At 41.5% G+C, this 18,811-nt stretch overlaps 1 protein-coding gene across 1 annotated transcript in view; it reads left to right on the top strand.

Annotated features, from left to right (window-relative positions):
- Nucleotides 1-1,420: 1,420 nt before the first annotated feature.
- The window catches only part of Ankfy1 (ankyrin repeat and FYVE domain containing 1), a 62,869-nt gene continuing 45,478 nt past the window's right edge, over nucleotides 1,421-18,811 (top strand). Inside the window, exons 1-3 of the mRNA XM_075991741.1 lie at nucleotides 1,421-1,470; nucleotides 9,701-9,893; nucleotides 12,062-12,180. Coding sequence (XP_075847856.1) covers nucleotides 1,461-1,470; nucleotides 9,701-9,893; nucleotides 12,062-12,180 — 322 coding nt within the window. The 5' untranslated portion in view covers nucleotides 1,421-1,460. The remainder of the gene's footprint in view (nucleotides 1,471-9,700; nucleotides 9,894-12,061; nucleotides 12,181-18,811) is intronic.

The raw sequence follows: 18,811 nt of genomic DNA, 5'->3' as shown, positions 1-18,811 counted from the left end.
TAGTTATCCTCTTGGCTATGGGAAGTAGACAAAATTGCCGGGGAGAAAATTGGGATCTTGGGGGTGGGGTGGGATGGGGGTAAGGGGAGATGGGGAGAGAAAAGTGAGAAGGGGAGGATGGGGGGAACTTGGCCCTACATTTTTATGATTTAAACTCCAAATTCCATTTCATTTCAAATTCCATTTATTTCAAATTTCATTTCACTACCCACCCCACTAATGCTTTAATTGTGGCAGATCTTCCTAAAATTCTTACCGTCCTCTATGGCACCACTTCCTTAGCTGTTGCTACATTATTTTTATTCTCCTGAATTAAAGAAGCCTTTTGGTTGAACGGCAGGCCTCACATGTTGTAATTATACAAGGTAGTTAAGCAAGCCAAGTAAATCTTTAAACCGGGTGTGGTGGTGCTTGCATTTAATCCCGGCTCTGGGGGCGGAGTCCGGCAGATGTTTTATCAGGCCATCCTGGTCTCCTTAGTTTCAGGACAGTCAAGGTTTTTGTACAGAAAGAGACCCTGTCTTAATTCTCCTCCCCACCCTACCGCCAAAAAACGAAAACCAAAGACGTTTTGAATAAGCTAATGTTATCTAGGTATATTACATCTCTATTTTGCTATTATTAAATAATATTCTCACATTCACCAAAGGTTTTAGCTCCTGGTTTACAGTCTTTTTTTTTTGTTTGTTTGTTTAATCTTCCAACGTTTAATTATCGTTGTTTTTCATTTCTTTCCTGTCCTGGGTGTTTTTAGTTCCTAGTGTTATTTGGCTTGATAACTGTGACCTGAGGGATCTCACAATTTTGCTTGTATAACATTGATTTTTAATAACTACAGAGCCTTGCAGTTTCTGCGACCCCTACTTCAGTAGACAGTGTGTGTGCCTTTTTTGTTTGTTTTTTGTTTTTCGAGACAGGGTTTCTCTGTGGCTTTGGAGCCTGTCCTGGAACTATCTCTGTAGACCAGGCTGGTCTTGAACTCACCGAGATCCGCCTGCCTCTGCCTCCCGAGTGCTGGGATTAAAGGCGTGCGCCACCATCGCCTGGCTGTGTGTGCCATTTTTGACGTGAGTTGTAGTTTAGTTTTGGCCATAAAATTCCCAAAGCCCAGAACAAATGCTGTCATTCAAGTTTTCTGACAGCGTCTTACGTGGTTACAGAGTAACTTAAAGATCAGCAGTTTTTGCATCAGAGTAGTCCACGTTCGCTGTGCCCTGACGACCACCTGAAATATGAGAGAGCAGTCAGTGCTTGGCAAATTCTCCAAAATGTTTACTGAGGGGGTGGGGGTAAAATAAAAATAATAACCCTCGGCTCCTGCGGGGTGTAGCTTCTGTTTCATTCACCCCTCATCTGCTCAGGCTCCTCCCTTTGCCGCGCCTTCACCCAGATCTCGCGAGACTGGTTGGCTCCTGTCCGTAGGCACTTCTCGCGAGGCTGCAGGCAGGGCCGGGCCCGACATGGCGGAAGGTAGGGTATTTGTGGAGCGGCGCGGGACGGCATGGAGGTGTGAGGGCACCGTTGGCCGGACACAGAAGCCCCGAGAGGGGTTGGTTGGGTGTGATCACACTGGGCACTGGGTGTCTCGCGAGCCTTCCTCTCTAGCGTCTCGAGCCTTTCCGGGCCGGGGGTTCCTCCGCGCCGTTCCTATGGCAACGCCCCTCCCGCGGTGTGGCCCCGCGGGACCTGGGTGGACTGTGAATGCTAAGTGGGGTCTAGGTGCTGGGAGGAAGCGCGGCCGCAAGGTTGGGGAAGGCTGTACAGAGGGCTCCTGGTAGTGCCAGCGATGCTGAAAGACGAGGGAAGTGCCCATCTCCTTAGGAAATCGAAACTGCTGTCATGGCAGGTCCTGCATCCGGAAGGGGTGCATCCCTTGCTTGCGGAAGAGCTTGGGACTCTTCCTTGCAGGAGGTCGGGAAGAATCCAGGCTGCAACTGGTCATTGGGCTTCTTGGGCGAACGTTGTAATCTCTGGGCTTTTTTTGCAGCCCAGGCATGCGGGCGCGCCTAGCTTCTCCGAGATTTGCAATGGGGGCAAGAGGCAGGGTTTGCTTAGTAAGGAAGTTGACCAACGCTACAGTGCTCCTCAAAGATGCACTAAAGCCAGACCTCTGTTCCTTTACCTCCTGGTTCCTTACCCTCTTTTCTAGTGTACACTTTACTTACTGCAGGTAAAGGCATCTGATCTCTCACGTTCAGCTTCCCTTAATGTAGAATCTCTGCTTGTCAAAACTTTACTGTACAAGTGGGGAAGAAAACCCAGAGAAAGTGAGTTACCTGCCACGGATCATACAGTGATATTGGTCCTGGCCTGTGTGCTCCTCGTGTGTTGGAGAAAAACACTTCTTGTTGGACTTTATTGAGTCGCTGACGGGTGTTTGATTGAGAACTGTCCTATTTTGGTTTGTTTGTTTGCTAAGCTTTGACTGAACGTATCGTTTCTTGGTCGTAAATTTGTTTTTTTGTTTTTTTTTGGTTTTTCGAGACAGGGTTTCTCTGTGGTTTTGGAGCCTGTCCTGTATAGGCGTGAGCCGGGCGGTGGTGGCGCATGCCTTTAATCCCAGCACTCGGGAGGCAGAGGCAGGTGGATCTCTGTGAGTTCGAGGCCAGCCTGGTCTACAAGAGCTAGTTCCAGGACCGGAACCAAAAGCTAGGGAGAAACCCTGTCTCGGAAAAAAAAACAGTCTGTAGCGTGACAGTTTGTGTAGGCTTCTCTGATTTGGATTAGGTTTACGAAGTTAATAAACTAACTTACGAAGTAGGCCTGCCAGGTATGTTATTTGTTGAGGCCAGAGTTACGACTGGTACTGGGTTCAGTTTTCGTTTTTACTTTTTCTTCCATGTTAAAAACCTCGGAGGTGGCCGGGCGATGGTGGCGCATGCCTTTAATCCCAGCACTCGGGAGGCAGAGGTAGGCGGATCTCTGTGAGTTCGAGACCAGCCTGGTCTACAGAGCTAGTTCCAGGACAGGCTCCAAAGCCACAGAGAAACCCTGTCTCGGAAAAAAACAAAAAAACCTCGGAGGTGGAACCTCAGGTGAACACTTTCCCAAAGAAGAGGCGGAAGCAAAGGGACTTCTGAAAGACTGGGTGTTGTGATGCATGTTTGTAGTTCATTCAGAACTTGGGAGGTTGGAGGCAGAAGGAAGGATTGGAAATTTTAAGGCCATTCATAACCGACCTGGGGATGCACAAAACCCTGTCCAAAGAAGAAGCTAGATGATCTTCAAACCCCAGAATATTGTACACTGGAGGCAGCCAGTGAATTCTCAGCAGTGAGGTGTGGGAGGAAGTTTCAGGAAGACATTCTGTGAGAATGTGAGTAGTCTAGTACTTTTAGGAAGGGATTTTGAGGACTGGGGAAATATGTCACCAAGTTTTAGGTTGTGGAGGGTATAGCTTTTCATTAATTAGTTTTATCAAGCACTTACTGTGTTTGTGCTCGGGTTTCAGTTGTAGGGAGTTCATATAGGCTGAGATCAGTACACTGATGGTTTACTTGTGGTTGACTTGAGGTGATTAGAAACATCTATCCAATGGACCATACACCTTAACTACAGACAAAACCCTCTTCTAGGATTAAATTGGATGGAGGGGTGAAGTGATGGGGAGAGCAGCCTGTGTTCTTAATCACTGGGTACATCTCTCCAGCCCTACCTTTTCTGTTAACACCCTCCCCTTCCAACTCCTGTTGTATATTCCAAGTAACCTTGACATCTGAAAGAGATCTGGTTTACATTGAAACTTGTTTCTGGACTCTTGTTGATTGTTCCCCTGTCTACTCACTAACTGTTCTTCTATGTTTCCAACATGCTTCTACCTCGACTTTGTCCCTGCAAAGCCATTTTTCTGCATGACTGAGGAGCTTTTTTTTCTTCAGATAGCTTGTCACCGCAGAGGGTTTTTCTGAATGGAAAGCTTGTGAAGCAGGAGCTTTTCTTGTTTTATTCAGTGCTGTCTCTATCCCTAGCCTTGAAGGCCTGGCACTTGTTGATCACCCCCTAAGCTGCTTGGGACCTGAGGGTATAACTCCATGGTTGAGCATGTATTGAGTATGCTTTTAGCATAGATGAAATACTTAGCACCCAAACCATTTGCTTGGATAAATCTGTAGTCTCTTGTCATGTGTGCTGGTTTTGGTTTTGTCAACTTTACACAATTTACTTTAGACATATCTGGGAAGGGACAGTTTCACTTGAGTAATTCCCTCCATCATACTGACCTGTAGGCAAGTCTGTTGTGTATTTTTTTTTTTGATTGATGGTTTATTTGGGAGGGACCAGATCACTGTGGGCAGTGGCCATCTCTCGGCAGGTATTCTTGGGTTGTATAAAAAGCAGACTGAACAATTCATGGGGAACAAGCCAGTAAGTAGTGTCCCTGCATAGCTTCTGCTTCAGTTCCTCCTCCAGGTGTTTGCTTTGGCATCTCTCAACAAACTGTGATGGGGAATGTGGAAGCCAAATTTTTGCTTCCCAAGTTGGTTTTGGTCAAGTTGTTTTATCACAGCAATAGAAAGCAAACTAAGGGGTTGGAGAGAAGGCTCAACAGTTATGAGCACTGACTATTCTTCCAGGGGACTTGGGTTCAATTCCTAGCACCTACATGACAGCTCATAACTGTCTGTAACTTTAGTTCCTAGGGATCCAACACCCATGACAAAACACCAATGCATATAAAGTAAAATAAAAATAAATAAATTTTAGAAAAGCAAACTAAGACATTATATAAATTGGTGTTCAATTACATAAATTACATAACTCTGAAAAACATCTTTTTTCTTTTTCTCTTTTTGGTGGTGGAGGGGGGTTTTGAGACAGGGTTTCATTGTAGCTTTGGAACCTGTCCTGGAACTAGCTTTGTAGACCAGTTCTTATAGAACTCACAGAGTTCCTCCTGCCTCTGCCTCCTGAGTACTGGGATTACCACCGCCCAGCAAGGCTATACTTCTTAATCCTTATAATCCTTTTAAACAGTTCCACTTCCTGGTGCTAAGCATTCAAATACATGATCTTATGGGACCATCCTTACTAAATCACAACTACTTTTTTCTAGCACATTTAAGTCTAAGCAAATAAAGTGTAATTCTTGAGCTGGAGATGTAGAGTGCTTGCCTTGGGTCCATTCCCAGCACAAATTTTTTTTGAGATTATAATATAATTACAACATTTCTCCCTTCCACCTTCTAAAGCCCCCCCATATACTCTTCCCTACTCTCTCTTCAAATTCATAACCTATTTTTCATTGTTATTGTGTACATGTATATGCATGTACATACACACATGTGTATATATATATATATATTACACACACACACATATATTCCTAAATATAACCTGTTCAGTTTGTATAATGTTACTTGTGTGTATGTTTTCTGGACTGACTGTTTGACACTAGATCGTCAATTGATGTTTTCTTCCCTGGAGAAGACCATCTCTCCCAGCTTTCCTCAGTTGCCTATAGTTCTTTGTGTAGGATTGAGACTTGTAGGCTTTTTCCAGTTCACTTGGGTGTATTCATTGATGTTATCCTTGTTCAGCTCACATTTGGGCAGTCTGTTCTTGAGGTTTTGTGGGTGTAACTTCTGATAATTACTAGGAGACACAACCTCAGCAAATTTCCTGATCCTCTGGCTCTTACAATTCTCTCTGCTCCCCTCTTCCACAATGTTCCCTGAGCCTTAGATGCTGGAGTATTTTATAAATGTATCTCTTGGGACTGGGCTCCACAACTCTGCAATTTTATTGGCTGTGATTTCCTGTAGTGGTCTCTGTTGTAAAGAGAAGTTTCCTTGGAGAGGGGTTGTAGTAATAAGGGGCGCGGTGGGGCTGCGTCCCCAACACCCCAGCCGCCTGCTCGGCTAGCTTATGCCCTGAAATAATTACACAGACACTGTATTCATTTAAACACTGCTTTGGCCCATTCCTATCTAGCCTCTTCTAGGCTAATTCTCACATATTAATTTAGCCCATTTCTAATCATCTGTGTAGTGCCCCTAGGTGCGCTTACCGGGAAGATTCTAGCCTATGTCCATCCTGGGTCGGAGCTTCATTGCTTGCATCTGCCTGGGAGCGGAGCATGGCGTCTCTGCTGAGGCATCTGCTCCAGAGAGGAGAGCTGTCGAGTCTGAACTCACTTCCTCTTCCTCCCAGCATTCTGTTCTGTTTACTCCACCTACCTATGTCCTAACCAATAGAATGGGCCGAGGCAGTTCCTTTATTAGCCAATGACCTTCCTCCATCAAGGGGTGAAGACTACACTTATCTATGGGTAAGGACAAATTCTTAGGAATTATGCCGTTTTAGTAAATTAGTGGTTGTTGATTCTCCTCTGGTAACCATGCTTTCATTAGAACTAAGCGGTTAACTGGGTTCCAGTACCAGGCATGGTTTACCTTTTATTAAGTGAGTCTGAAATCCAATTAGAGAGCTGTTGGTTAATGCCAAAGCATTCATGCCGCTATTGAATCCTTAAGATTATACTGCCATGTTGCTTGATGATGTGATTCATAGATGTCATCATAGTGGGGAGAAATTATTTTTATTCTTATGTTTTATAGTGTTTTGCCTGCATGTACATATCATGTACGTATCATGTGTATGTCTCGTGCCCGAGGAAGTTGAAAGAGGGCATTGAGTGCCCTGGAACTGTAATTAATAGATACTTGTGAGCAAGAATTGGATCTCGGTTCTCTGTAAGACTAGCCAATGCAGGTTGGAGAGATGGCTCAGTGGTTAAGAGCACTCACTGGCTGTGCTCCCAGAGGACTAAGGTTCAATTCCCAGCACCCAGGTAGCTCACAGCTGTCTATAACTTCAGTTCCAGGGGATATGACTCCTTTACACCAATGTACATGAAATAAAATTAAATAAATTATGGGCTGTAGAAATGGCTCAGCAGTTAAGGGCACTGACTGCTCTTCCAGAGGACCTGAGTTCAATTCCCAGTATCCACATCATAGCTAACAACTGTCTCTAACTTCAAGATCTGATATCACAGAGATATACATGCAGGCAAAATACCAATGCAAATAAGATAAAAATAAGTAATATTATTTAAAAGCAAAAGACCAACCAGTGCTCTTAATGACTGAGTCATTGCTTCAGACCCCATAAAATGAAATTTAAAAAGTAAATAAGTGGTTTGATACATAGTTGGTTATAGACTTTTACTAATTCAGTGAAATTTGGTCAGGAGACTACTTCAGACAATTAAATAACAAGGTGAAGATATTTTACACTGGCCAGCGTAATAACTGCTAGCCACATATGGCCACTTGAGCTTAAAATTAAATGTCTTTAAACACTTAGTTTCTGGGCACATTAGGCACATTCTAAGTGCTCAGCAGCAGTGTGGCTAGTGGCTCCCCGAGATAGTAGATCAGTAGAATATTGCGCCACACAGAAAGTTCTGTTGGAGAACACTGTTCTAGAAAGTGTTTTGTTAGCATAGACTGGTAAAACTGGGAACAAAGAAACCCCACATTTGAAGGACATCTCTACTCATTCAACAGAGGTCCCAGACCATTGATAACTAATTTATCTAGTCCGTTGATGTCTGAGACTCACCCCCTTCTTACCATCTCTCCTTATCTCTACTGTGATCTTGTTTTCAAGAAAAGAAGGGGGGAAAGGAAAGAAAGGGTGAGGCATGGTAGCACACCTTTAGTTCTAGCACCCTGGAGGCAGAGGCCAGCCTGGTCTGTATATAGAATCTCACTCAGGCAGAGTGATATGTTGAAAACCTACTTCAAGAAAAATTAATTAAATAAATAAAGATCATATCTTAAGGAAGAATACATGAGCTTATTTACTTATTTATCTTAAAGAATTTCCTTTAGTAACTGAAATCGTAAGGTAGTTTATGAGGTGTATTTTTGGGGTTAGGGATAAGCATTCATAGGGCTAAACCCATGATCACATTGTGGCCCTAAATAAAGAGAATATGATGTTTTTAACATCCTTGTTGAAATAGCTTGACAAAAAAGTATCTCTGTAGGCAAAAGAAAAAAAAAACAGAAAAAAAAAGGTTTTGTTTTGTTTATTGAGACAGGGTTTCTCGGTGTAACCCTGGCTGTCCTGGAACTCATTCAACAGGCTGGTTTCAAATTCAGAGATCCACCTGCCTCTGCCTCTGAAGTGCTGGGTGTGCGCCATCACCACCCACTTTGAAATTTGCTCTTATTGCTTGAGTGGAGTGTAAACTAGATTCTAGTATGATGGATGGGCCTCTAAATTTTTCTTTCTATCCTGCTTCAGTACCTGCCTGTTGTATGACATAGAGTCCGTGTATTTCTCATGCTGGTGTCGAGATCTCTGTGCTCAGTATTCTCCCCTTGGAGGAAATTGTACTTTCTTGGCTCTTTAGTCTTGAGTCACTAAGAAGAGCTCTTCAGAGTCAGTGACCTGAGACTAACCCAAAGTGCTTGAAATTTTAAATTCAACTCCGCTGTTTTTTTCTAAACCACGTTCATTGTGAGTTTTTTTTTTTTGTCAATAGGTGGTGGTGGCGGACACCTTTAATCTCTGCACTCAACTTGATGTCTGAGTTTGAGGCCAGCCTGGTCTACAGAGTGAGATCCAGGACAGCCAGGGGTACATAAAGAAACCCTGTCTCAAAAAACAACAAACAAACAAAATAAAACAAAAAGTATTATTTTCCTTTAGCCATCAATTTAAAAGAAATATAGCTTGGAGGCTGGAGAGATGGCTCATCATTCAAGAGCAAAATAAATACATTTTTTTCAATATTTATAAGAAAAATATTATTGTTGTCATCTTATAAGTGCTTTTCAAGTTTATTTTCCTGGGATTTTTATTTATACCTGAGTCTGGGTGGGCATCCAGTTCTTTACTCCAGGCATTTATTGAATCTAGAAGAGGTGAAAAAATAGCCACATATATACATACATGTGTGTATATGTATGAAGATCAAAGTATATTAACATTTAAACACATATCTTAAAACTTTTTTTAATTATGAAAGCAGGATATATTTGTTATAAAATAACAATTCAAAAGTGCAAAGAAAAATCCTTCTTAGTAAGACTTAGTATTTGGTAGTATTTAATTTGCCTTTTATTCTCCATGTATGTGGCTATTCATTAAATTGGAATTATAAAGCATTTAGTTTTATATTCTACTTAATTAACTTTTTTATAGTGTGTGCGTGCACGCATGTTCACATAAATGTTCAAGACCATGCTACATGAGAGGGTGAAGTCAGAGGACAACTCAAGGGAGTTAGTTCCTTCCACCATGTGGGTCCTAGGGATCAAACTCAAGGGAGTTAGTTCCTTCCACCATGTGGGTCCTGGGGGTCAAACTCAAGCTGTCAGGCTCAGCAGCAAAGCACTTTTGTCTGTTGAGGCATCTCGCTGGGCCTCTTCTTTTCAGTTGCATTTTTAATATTTATTTTGTATGTGTAAATGTATGTGCGTAGGAACATTTATGTCAAAATGTGTGTGATGGAGGTCAGAAAACAATTTACGGGAGTGGGTTTTCTCCTGTCATGTCGGTTCTAGGAGTTGAGCTCAGGTCCTCAGACTTGACAGTAAGTACCTTTATTTGCTGATCCATCTTGCCAGCACACAGTCATTTGTTTCTCTCAGATTATATAGAAATAGTAGACCATATGGCTAGATAGTGGTAAATGAGATTTGCCTTGCAACTGCCATGTAAACATTCTTTGTTTGCCTTGCAGAGGAGGTGGCCAAGTTGGAGAAGCATTTGATGCTTCTTCGGCAAGAGTATGTCAAGCTGCAGAAGAAACTGGCAGAGACAGAGAAAAGATGCACGCTTTTGGCTGCGCAGGCAAACAAGGGGAGTAGCAGTGAGTCCTTCATCAGCCGCTTGCTGGCAATAGTGGCAGGTCTCTATGAGCAGGAACAATACAGGTGAGCTCCTGGAACCAGAACTGTACCTTTTGCTTCATCCCTAGCCACTTCACACATTAAGTGTCTTCTCATTCTCTCTTATTTTGCATTCCTCAGGATTGAAGCAGGGACTTTGCATATGCTAGACAAGTGCTGTACTGCTGAGCTCTGTCCTCAGCTCTTTTGTCACCTTGTCCTGAAACAAGGTCTCACTAGATTGGCCAGGCTGCCGTTGCATTTGTGATTTTCCTGTTTGAGTCTCTCAGGTAGACAGGATTAGACCTACCTGTGCTACTAGGCTTGGATTCTCATTCATTTTCTTGCCAAATTTATTTCTCTATAATCAAAATTGTCAGCATTGAGTCACATGTGGTAGCTCACACTTGTAATCTCAGTACTAAAGAGACTGAGAGGAAGATTATTATGAGTTTGAGGCCAGCCTCAGCTATATAGTGAGGTCCAGTCCAATGTGAACATGTTTGACTGAGTCCTTATCTCATAAAACAAAAATAAGAGCTGGGCTGATGTCAGTAAGATACATGAGGACCTGAGTGTGATCCAAAGAACCCATGTGAAAAAATTTGGGCCTCATGGCAAGCACTTAAAATTCTAGTACAAGGAGAACAGACTTTGGCAGTTTGGGGACTCACTGTCCATCAAGCCTAACCTAAGTGGTTGTGTTCGAGGCCAGTGAAGACCCAGTAACACGTAGATGGCACCAAAGTTGTCCTCTGGCTTCTGTATGCACACTGTCTGCTCAGATCAACACCAAACCAATGAAAAAGATGAATAAGATCCCTTTGTTTCTCAAAATGTCAGTCTTTGTTAGAACCCTGTATGCTACTTGCTAGCCCTTTGATCTTAAACTACGACATTTAGGTTCCTGATCTGTGTAACAAAGGATGATCAGTACTACTCCACTTAGGGTTGAAGTAAAGATTAAGTCATACATGTTAAGACACTTCGAATAGTGGGCACATACCAAGGATTGATTATTAGCAGTAGTATTTATTTCTTTTGTTTGTTTGAGATACAGTTTCACTGTGTAGCCCTGGCTGACTTGGAAGCTGCTGTGTAGACCAAGCTGGCCTTGAACTCAGCAATCTTCCTTCTTCCTGAATGTTAGAAAAAAAGGCATGTGCTACTATTCCTAGCTATTTATTTATTTTTGCGACAAGGTCTTTGGTAGCCCAGGATGTCCTAGAACTTGGTTGTGATCATGAATAACCTTATATTTTTGATCCTCTTCCAATGCTGCAGTTTTGCTGAGTGCTACATGTTGGCACTTTTCTTTGTTGCCAAGCATGGCCAACCATATGGCTCAGTCCTGTCAGCACAGTGGGTCATCATGATGTTTCAGTAATTGTCTGGAAGCCTTTTTTCCTTAAAAATTGACATGGTACACATATCCCTTCTTTTTTTTTTTTTTGTTTTTTGTTTGTTTTTTAGAGACAGGATTTCTCTGTAGCTTTGGAGCCTGTCCTTGAACTCCCTCTGTAGTCTAGGCTGGCCTCACAGAGATCTGCATGTCTCTGTCTCCTGAGTGCTGGGATTAGAGGCGTGTGCCACCACCACCTGGTGCTCTTTGCTTTTTTGAGACAGTGTATTGCCTTGTGATCCCATATGCTGAGGTTATATGAAAGTGCCACCCAGCCTCGACCTCTTTTCTTGATGAATGGTTGGATATTAAGTGGCTAATGTTAGGTATCAGTGTTTCTGATAGAGACAGGAGTCCAGATATTAGGTTCTGTATTCTTGACTGCTTTGTGGGAACTAATTTGTTCTCTCTGTTTAACATTGCTTGACATTATTATGGAGGAAAGCAATAGCACAGTTGCAGAGTTTTGAGCTGTCCACATTTCTCGCTCTGGTGGTTTATTTTGATACATTCTGCATAAAACATCTTATATTTTATGTATGACTATTAATCATCCTACTTAGCTTATAGGTTCACCACAAGAATGCTGTTATATGTATTTGAGAGTAGATCATTCCGTGGAATTGAAGTAGAAGTTAAAATATTTCTAGCAACATGTAAGCATGGTTCAGCGTGTGGAAATATCTTTATTTTTTTCTTTTGCAAATTCATGTTGATAATCATTATCCATGTATTTGTCAGGTGGGACTCCTAGCTTACCTAGTTATGATGACATTTTTCTTTTTGTATCTTTGGATATTTTCCTCATCAGTGATTTGAAGATTAAAGTTGGGGACAGGCACATCAGTGCTCACAAGTTTGTCCTGGCCGCCCGCAGTGATAGCTGGAGTTTGGCCAACTTGTCTTCCACGGAGGAGCTAGATTTGTCAGGTGAGTCTGACTTCACCAAAACACAGAACTAATGCATAAGACCTCTTAGTAGATGTCACCCTAAGTTAGTTTTTTCTTTTTTTTTCTTTTCTTTTCTTTCTTTCTTTCTTTCTTCTTTCTTTTCTTTTTTTCTTTTTTTTTTGTTTTGTTTTTCAAGATAGGGTTTCTTTGTAGATTTGGAGCCTGTTCTGGAACTAGTTCTTGTAGATCAAGCTTCCTCAAACTCACAGAGATCCACCTGCTTCTGCCTCCTGAGTTCTGAGATTAAAGATGTGCGCCACCACCACCTGGCTTTAAATTTTATTTTAATGTATGTGTGTGGATGTTTTGCATACATTTCTATCTTTGCATCATATGCATGAAGTGCCCAAGGAGGTCAGAAGAGGATGTCAGGTTCCTTGGAACTGGAATTACAGATAGTGGTGATCCATCTTGTGGGTGCTGGGAGCAAACAGTGCTCTTAACCACTGAGCCATCTCTTTAGCCTCTGCTTGTTCTTTATGATTACATTTAATCCTTGGATAACAAATCATTAATATTTGAGTATCTATTATGTTCTTATATTTAGAAAATATGAGTCTTTTTAAATATTTATTTATTTACTTATTATGTATACAATATTCTGTCTGTGTGTATGTCTGCAGGACAGAAGAGGGCACCAGACCTCATTACAGATGGTTGTGATCTGTGGTTGCTGGGAATTGAACTCAGAACCTTTGGAAGAGCAGGCAATGCTCTTAACCACTGAGCCATCTCTCCAGCCCCAATACGAGTATCTTTCAATAATCTTATTCATTTAAAAAAAGTTAATGTATGTACTCATATTTTTGAGGTCAGGGAACAAATCTCTGGAGTTCTGGGGATTAATCTCTGGTTGCTAGGTTTGTGTGACAAGTATCTTCATCTGCTGAGTCATCTCTCTAGGCCTGCTTGAAAGATTTACCATGCAAGTGACCCTGGCAGGTTCCACTGCTGGTGGGAACCACAGTCAGGAAACAGTATGCCATGCTGACACGGACTGGGTGTAAAGGGGAGGAAGAGAGAGACAGAGAGCTGCTTCTTCAGAAGAATGATAGCTGGGAAGAGAGAAAGAGAGAGATTGAGAGAGAGATTGAGAGACAGAGAGAGACAGATTGAGAGACAGATTGAGAGACAGAAAGAGAAAGAGAAGAAAGCCAAAATCAGCTTGCTCCCATGGGAAGGGAGAGATTGGGAGTGGGCAGAACTTGTGTCTTAATGGGACAGACTACTGTCTGAGTTCATCTTGCCAGGTGACAGGGAAGGCCAACATAATCCTAACATTTTCGTCTTTTTCTTACCATAAAAAGGTGGGAAATTAAAGGGGATGGGGTGGGGTACTGGGTTCTTGAGACTGCTTCCTGCTTATTTGTGGGTGTCGAAATCTTGGGGTACCTGAGAAAGCTGGGATGCTGACCATATCCTGGGGTAGATGGTTGCTTACTGCTGTCCAGGCTCTGTGGAACTGTCCAGTGTCTCTCTTGAACTTGTTTGAGGTGAATCCTCTAATTCAGCTCCTTGGAACTTTAGAACTAGAGTTCTTTGAGTTTGTGAAAACATAAATTTTAGACACATTAGCATTTTTACTGTTTATAAATACTATTATTTGTTTTGTAGAAACAACAGTATACTCACGTCAGAAATGATTGTGACAGGTGTTTTTGCACAATGAAAAGTATTCTTAGAAGATGACCAAAGAGAATTTAAAATCTTGATCTTGCAGTATAGTAGTGGTAGTATTTAGATTAATATTAGCTTATCAGAATTTTATTTATTAATGTTAAGACTGTGAACAGCAGCATTATGAGAGTTATCTGATAACCTGCATTTTTGCACCTTAAACCATTTTCTTATACTCTGAAACGTTCTTGTCCTCAGACCTTTATAACTTGTATTTACACATCTTAAGTCACTTTCTTGTACCATGAAACACTTTTAGATTCTCACATCTTGAGCTTTGCATTTTAAAACACCTTTTATTTAAATATAGTAAGTTACTCTGAAATCTGTTTTGGGAAGTTATTCTTTTTAAGCAGACAAACCTCTCAGCCATCAAACTGCATCAAAGTTCTTGAGAAGGATAAATTTTTACCTGAGTTATCGATTTAAAAAATGACAGAGAACTTACTTGATTGACTACCTAGACAGCCACTCCCCAGGGCCCTCCATTGTCTTCAAGGGCAGGGGCTTTAGGGCAGGCAGCCTTTGCCCTCTGCATGCGACCTGCCAGGCTTTGGAAGATCTTGTAGTTTAAGATCTGTAGGAAGACCAGCCTACTTTGCCCGGCAACCAGGCAGTCAATTCCAGTTTCTTGTTGTCCATCGTTTGGAGATATTTAGCAGTTCTTCCCAGGGGTTAGCGCTTTCACTGGTAGAGAATTATGGATGGACGTTATTCTGTGCCCATCTGTCTTTTGTCTTTGGAGGAAATGGGGTAGTTCTAGGAGCCAACCTGTGTCTCTGTTACAAAGAGCCTTTTAATAATTAAACATTTAAATGCCATATTCCCCAGATCTCTGAGCATTTGAGGGCTGTCTGTTGAGTATGTATTAAGTTATGACTACAGTATAGGATCTGTCTGAAGAGCTGGGTCCAAGCTGAGAGGTTGTGGAGGAATGTTTTACTCAGTCTTTTAACTTTTAAACCCAGGTTTTAACTTAGCAGAACAAATTTATACTTGTGAAGGACAAAGAAGTAAAGACTTTTTTGCAATAGAATTTTTTTTTTTTTTTTTTGGTTTTTCGAGATAGGGTTTCTCTGTGGCTTTGGAGGCTGTCCTGGAATTAGCTCTGTAGACCAGGCTGGTCTCGAACTCACAGAGATCCGCCTACCTCTGCCTCCCGAGTGCTGGGATTAAAGGCGTGCGCCACCATCGCCCGGCTTTGCAATAGAATTTTAACATTGCCTATTTTAGGCTTTTATTTTTATTTTTATTTTTTTGCTTTTTTGAGACAGGGTTTCTCTGTGGTTTTGGAGCCTGTCCTGGAACTAGCTCTTGTAGACCAGGCTGGTCTCGAACTCACAGAGATCCGCCTGCCTCTGCCTCCCAAGTGCTGGGATTAAAGGTGTGCGCCACCACCGCCCGGCCCTATTTTAGTTTTTGCACGTGGTGCACGTATATGTCCTTGTAGGTGTGTGTGGATATGTGTAGAATTCAGTGGTTCATGCCAGGTAACTTGGTCATTCTTCCTGTTGATTGACTGGTTGAAGAGAGGAACACACCTTGTAGCCCTAGCTTTCCTGTAACTCAAGATGTAGACCAGGCTGGCCTTGAACCCAGATACATCTGCCTCTGCTTCTTGAAAGCTAGAACTAAAGGTGTATGGCCACCTTTAATATCTTTTCCTAAAACATTTTTGCATGTATTTAGTGTGTGTGTGTGTGTGTCAGAGGTCTGCTCGCAGGGATCAGTTCTCTCTACTTGATTGAACCTACAAGTGTCTTTACTGGCCCACAGTAGTTTTCTGTAACAACAAAGGATGGCTGTGAGTATTTAGAATTTCAGTAGTCTACGCCTGTGTGAAATGGTGAGTGTTAATTTGTTTTACTATGGTAATTCTACTTCCCCTCCAGCCCATGCCACCTGAACACTCCCAAGCACGAAGCTTATAGGTGTGTGCCACCATGCCCTGCTCACTAGAGTAACTTTTTTAGATTTTTTTAATTAAAAAAAAAGTTTTTTAATGTGCTTTGGCATTTAGTGTGCATGTATGGATCCACTGAAACAAGTAACAGACAATTGTAAGCTACCATGAGGATGCTGAGAATTAAATCTGGGGCCTCTGGAAGAGCAGCCGATGCTCTTAACCACTGAGCCATCTCTGTAGCCCCAATTTCATTTTAAAAATTTTTTATTTTATTTTATTATTATTATTATTATTTTGATTTTTCGAGACAGGGTTTCTCCATAGCTTTTGGTTCCTGTCCTGGAACTAGCTCTTGTAGACCAGGCTGGCCTCGAACTCACAGAGATCCGCCTCCCTCTGCCTCCCGAGTGCTGGGATTAAAGGTGTGTGCCACCACCGCCCGGCTTAAAAATTTTTATTTTTTAAATTATGTGTATATGTATGTGTGTATACATACAATTATGCTTAGATTCATATATATGGGTATGTGTGTATGTATGTATGTACATGATAATGCAGGTGTTTTTGGAGGCATCAGATTTTCCTGGATCTTGAGTTGTAGGGTTGTGAACGACATGTTGTGACTTCCGGAAACCTAACTTGGTTCCTCTGCAGTAGTAATATGTGCTCTTAGCGCTGCTGCAGCTCTCTAGCCCTATTTATTTTTAGTGTATCTCTGTGTTGGTATGTGCCTGTGTGCGTGGTACCTGAGTAGACAGATCTCCCTGAAGTTAGAATTAACGTGTGGTTGTGAGTACTGAGAACCAAACTCAGGTGGTCTACAAGAGCAGTATATGCTCTTAACCACTGAGCCATCTACAGCCCCATTATATAGTAATTTTTGTGCATGCATCTCTTTATTTATTTGTATGAGGTAACATCTCACTGTGTAAATCAGGCTAACCTGGAACTCAGAGAGGTCTATTTGCTCTAACTTCCAAGCGCTAGAATTAAAGGCGTGTGCCACCATGTCCAGCTATATGTGTATCTCCTAACAACATGCTATACACCTTAAACATAATTAGTAAATTTCTTTAAAAAGAATTTTAACAGGGCTGGGATGATGACTCAGTGAGTAAGGGTATTTGCCACCAAGCCTGATGACTTGAAGGAAAGAACTCACCTCTTCAAATTGTACTTTAGTCTCTACATATGCATCATGATGTGTATGCAAATTACACATACACATAAGTAAATTAACATTAAGGAAGGTTTTTAATAGATATATACTGAATTATTTCTATTGTTGTCATATGTATATTTATAGCTTATGGCTAAATGTAGAAGTTTTCAAAAGTTTACCTAAAATCGTATTTTGTTAGTATTTGCTTAACTACTCTTGAAAACAAGGCACGAAACAAACTTTTTATTGAACTCTATTCTTAGTGACTATTGTAATAAGTGTTACATGGAATCTGTCAGGATATTAAAATAGGATATTGGACTAGGAGTGCTTGCTTAGCATGTGTGAATTCCTGGGTTTGATCTGCAGAGCAGGAGAGAGAATGAGTGTGGAGGGTACATTTTCAGAAATGCTTGACTGTGAAAGCTCTGCTGAGGTGTCTGTTGAGAGGCTCTCCAGTTCAGAAGGTCTGTCTGTCTGTATGTGCTGAAGGCTGAGTGATTAGGATGCATCTCTGCCTCAGAGCTTATGCTCTGGGGGAAGTAATGGACTGTTACCAAATCATTTCAGGCCCGGGCCATGAATATAACAAAGTAGCTGCTCTGTGTGTATGCTGCAGAGGAGATGGGAATTGGGACTTATAGCCAGTTCAGGGTGCCAGGGGTGGCTAACCTTGAACAGTGTTGTTCAGGAAAACAGGTGTTGATCCCCTGGATTTAGGAGAAAAGATCTTTCATGTTTCTCTTGTTTGGAGTGAACTGTCTTTATGATAATTTCTAAGGTTTGACTTGAAACCCTCAATTCTCCTTGTAAGCACAGATAAACACACATAAAAGCAGATGCATGTATCATTCACACCTACAATGGAAATGCCTTTATGGGAGGTCTTTACCAGAAGGCTCCAGTCTATATGAATGCATCCAGTGTTGTAGCTTTTCTCTTTAACAATGTAATCTTCTGAAGCCACATTTCTCTGACTGCCTATAGATTAAAACTAGGATAATTTCCAAGAACTATTTGATTATGAAGTGTCCCTCGCAAAATGTATCTTGACTCCACAGTCACATAGTTTGCAAAGCCTAGAAAAGATAATAAAAACTTGAGAATTACTCAAATTTTTTAGAAAGATGTTAAGAGTAGGCTACCATCTTTTGATACTTAAGTTGTCAAAAATTGGTAATTCTAGCAGTTGTGAGATTTGTGACACTTTGGTGTACTGTCAGTGACATTTTGGTCAGGGCTACAAGAGTCCCTCTTTTATGGCTCAGTGTATATCTGTCTCAGGGAAAATACTGTGCGCACTTAGAAAGAGAATGTACTGCAGTTGCTGGATATAGTGTTTTGCTTATTACAGTTCTGCGGTTTGAACTCAGGGTCTCTCACATGCTAGACAAGCACTCCACCACCACTCCACATACACTTCCGCCCTACTTATTTTTATTATGAAGTAGAATCTTGCTATGTTACCCAGGTTGATGTGGAGCTCATATATATATTAGGCTGATCATCTTTTTGTTTGTTTTGTTTCTGTTTCTGTTTATTCCCCCCTTTGTTTTTTGAGACAGGGTTTCTCTGTGTAACAGCCCTAGCTGTCTTGGAACTAGCTCTTATAGACCACACTGGCCTGACCTCACAGAGAGATCCACCAGCCTCAGCCTCCAGAGTGCTGGGATTAAAGGCGTGCATGCTAAGCAATCAATACTAACTGAGTCATATCCTAGCACTAGTTTAGATATTTTAAATGATGATTTTTATAGTAAACATTTCTTTCAAGTAACTGTATAGTCTTTAACTTTAAAAAATATACAAATAATATGTTTATTAAATAAAAATCAAGGTAAAGATTAGCTAAAATAAAAAATAAT

Source organism: Microtus pennsylvanicus, chromosome 11, assembly GCF_037038515.1.
Source record: "Microtus pennsylvanicus isolate mMicPen1 chromosome 11, mMicPen1.hap1, whole genome shotgun sequence".
Taxonomy (NCBI): domain Eukaryota; kingdom Metazoa; phylum Chordata; class Mammalia; order Rodentia; family Cricetidae; genus Microtus; species Microtus pennsylvanicus.
The sequence above is the reverse complement of the archived record's forward strand: the minus strand, read 5'-3'. Positions and strand labels throughout refer to the sequence as shown.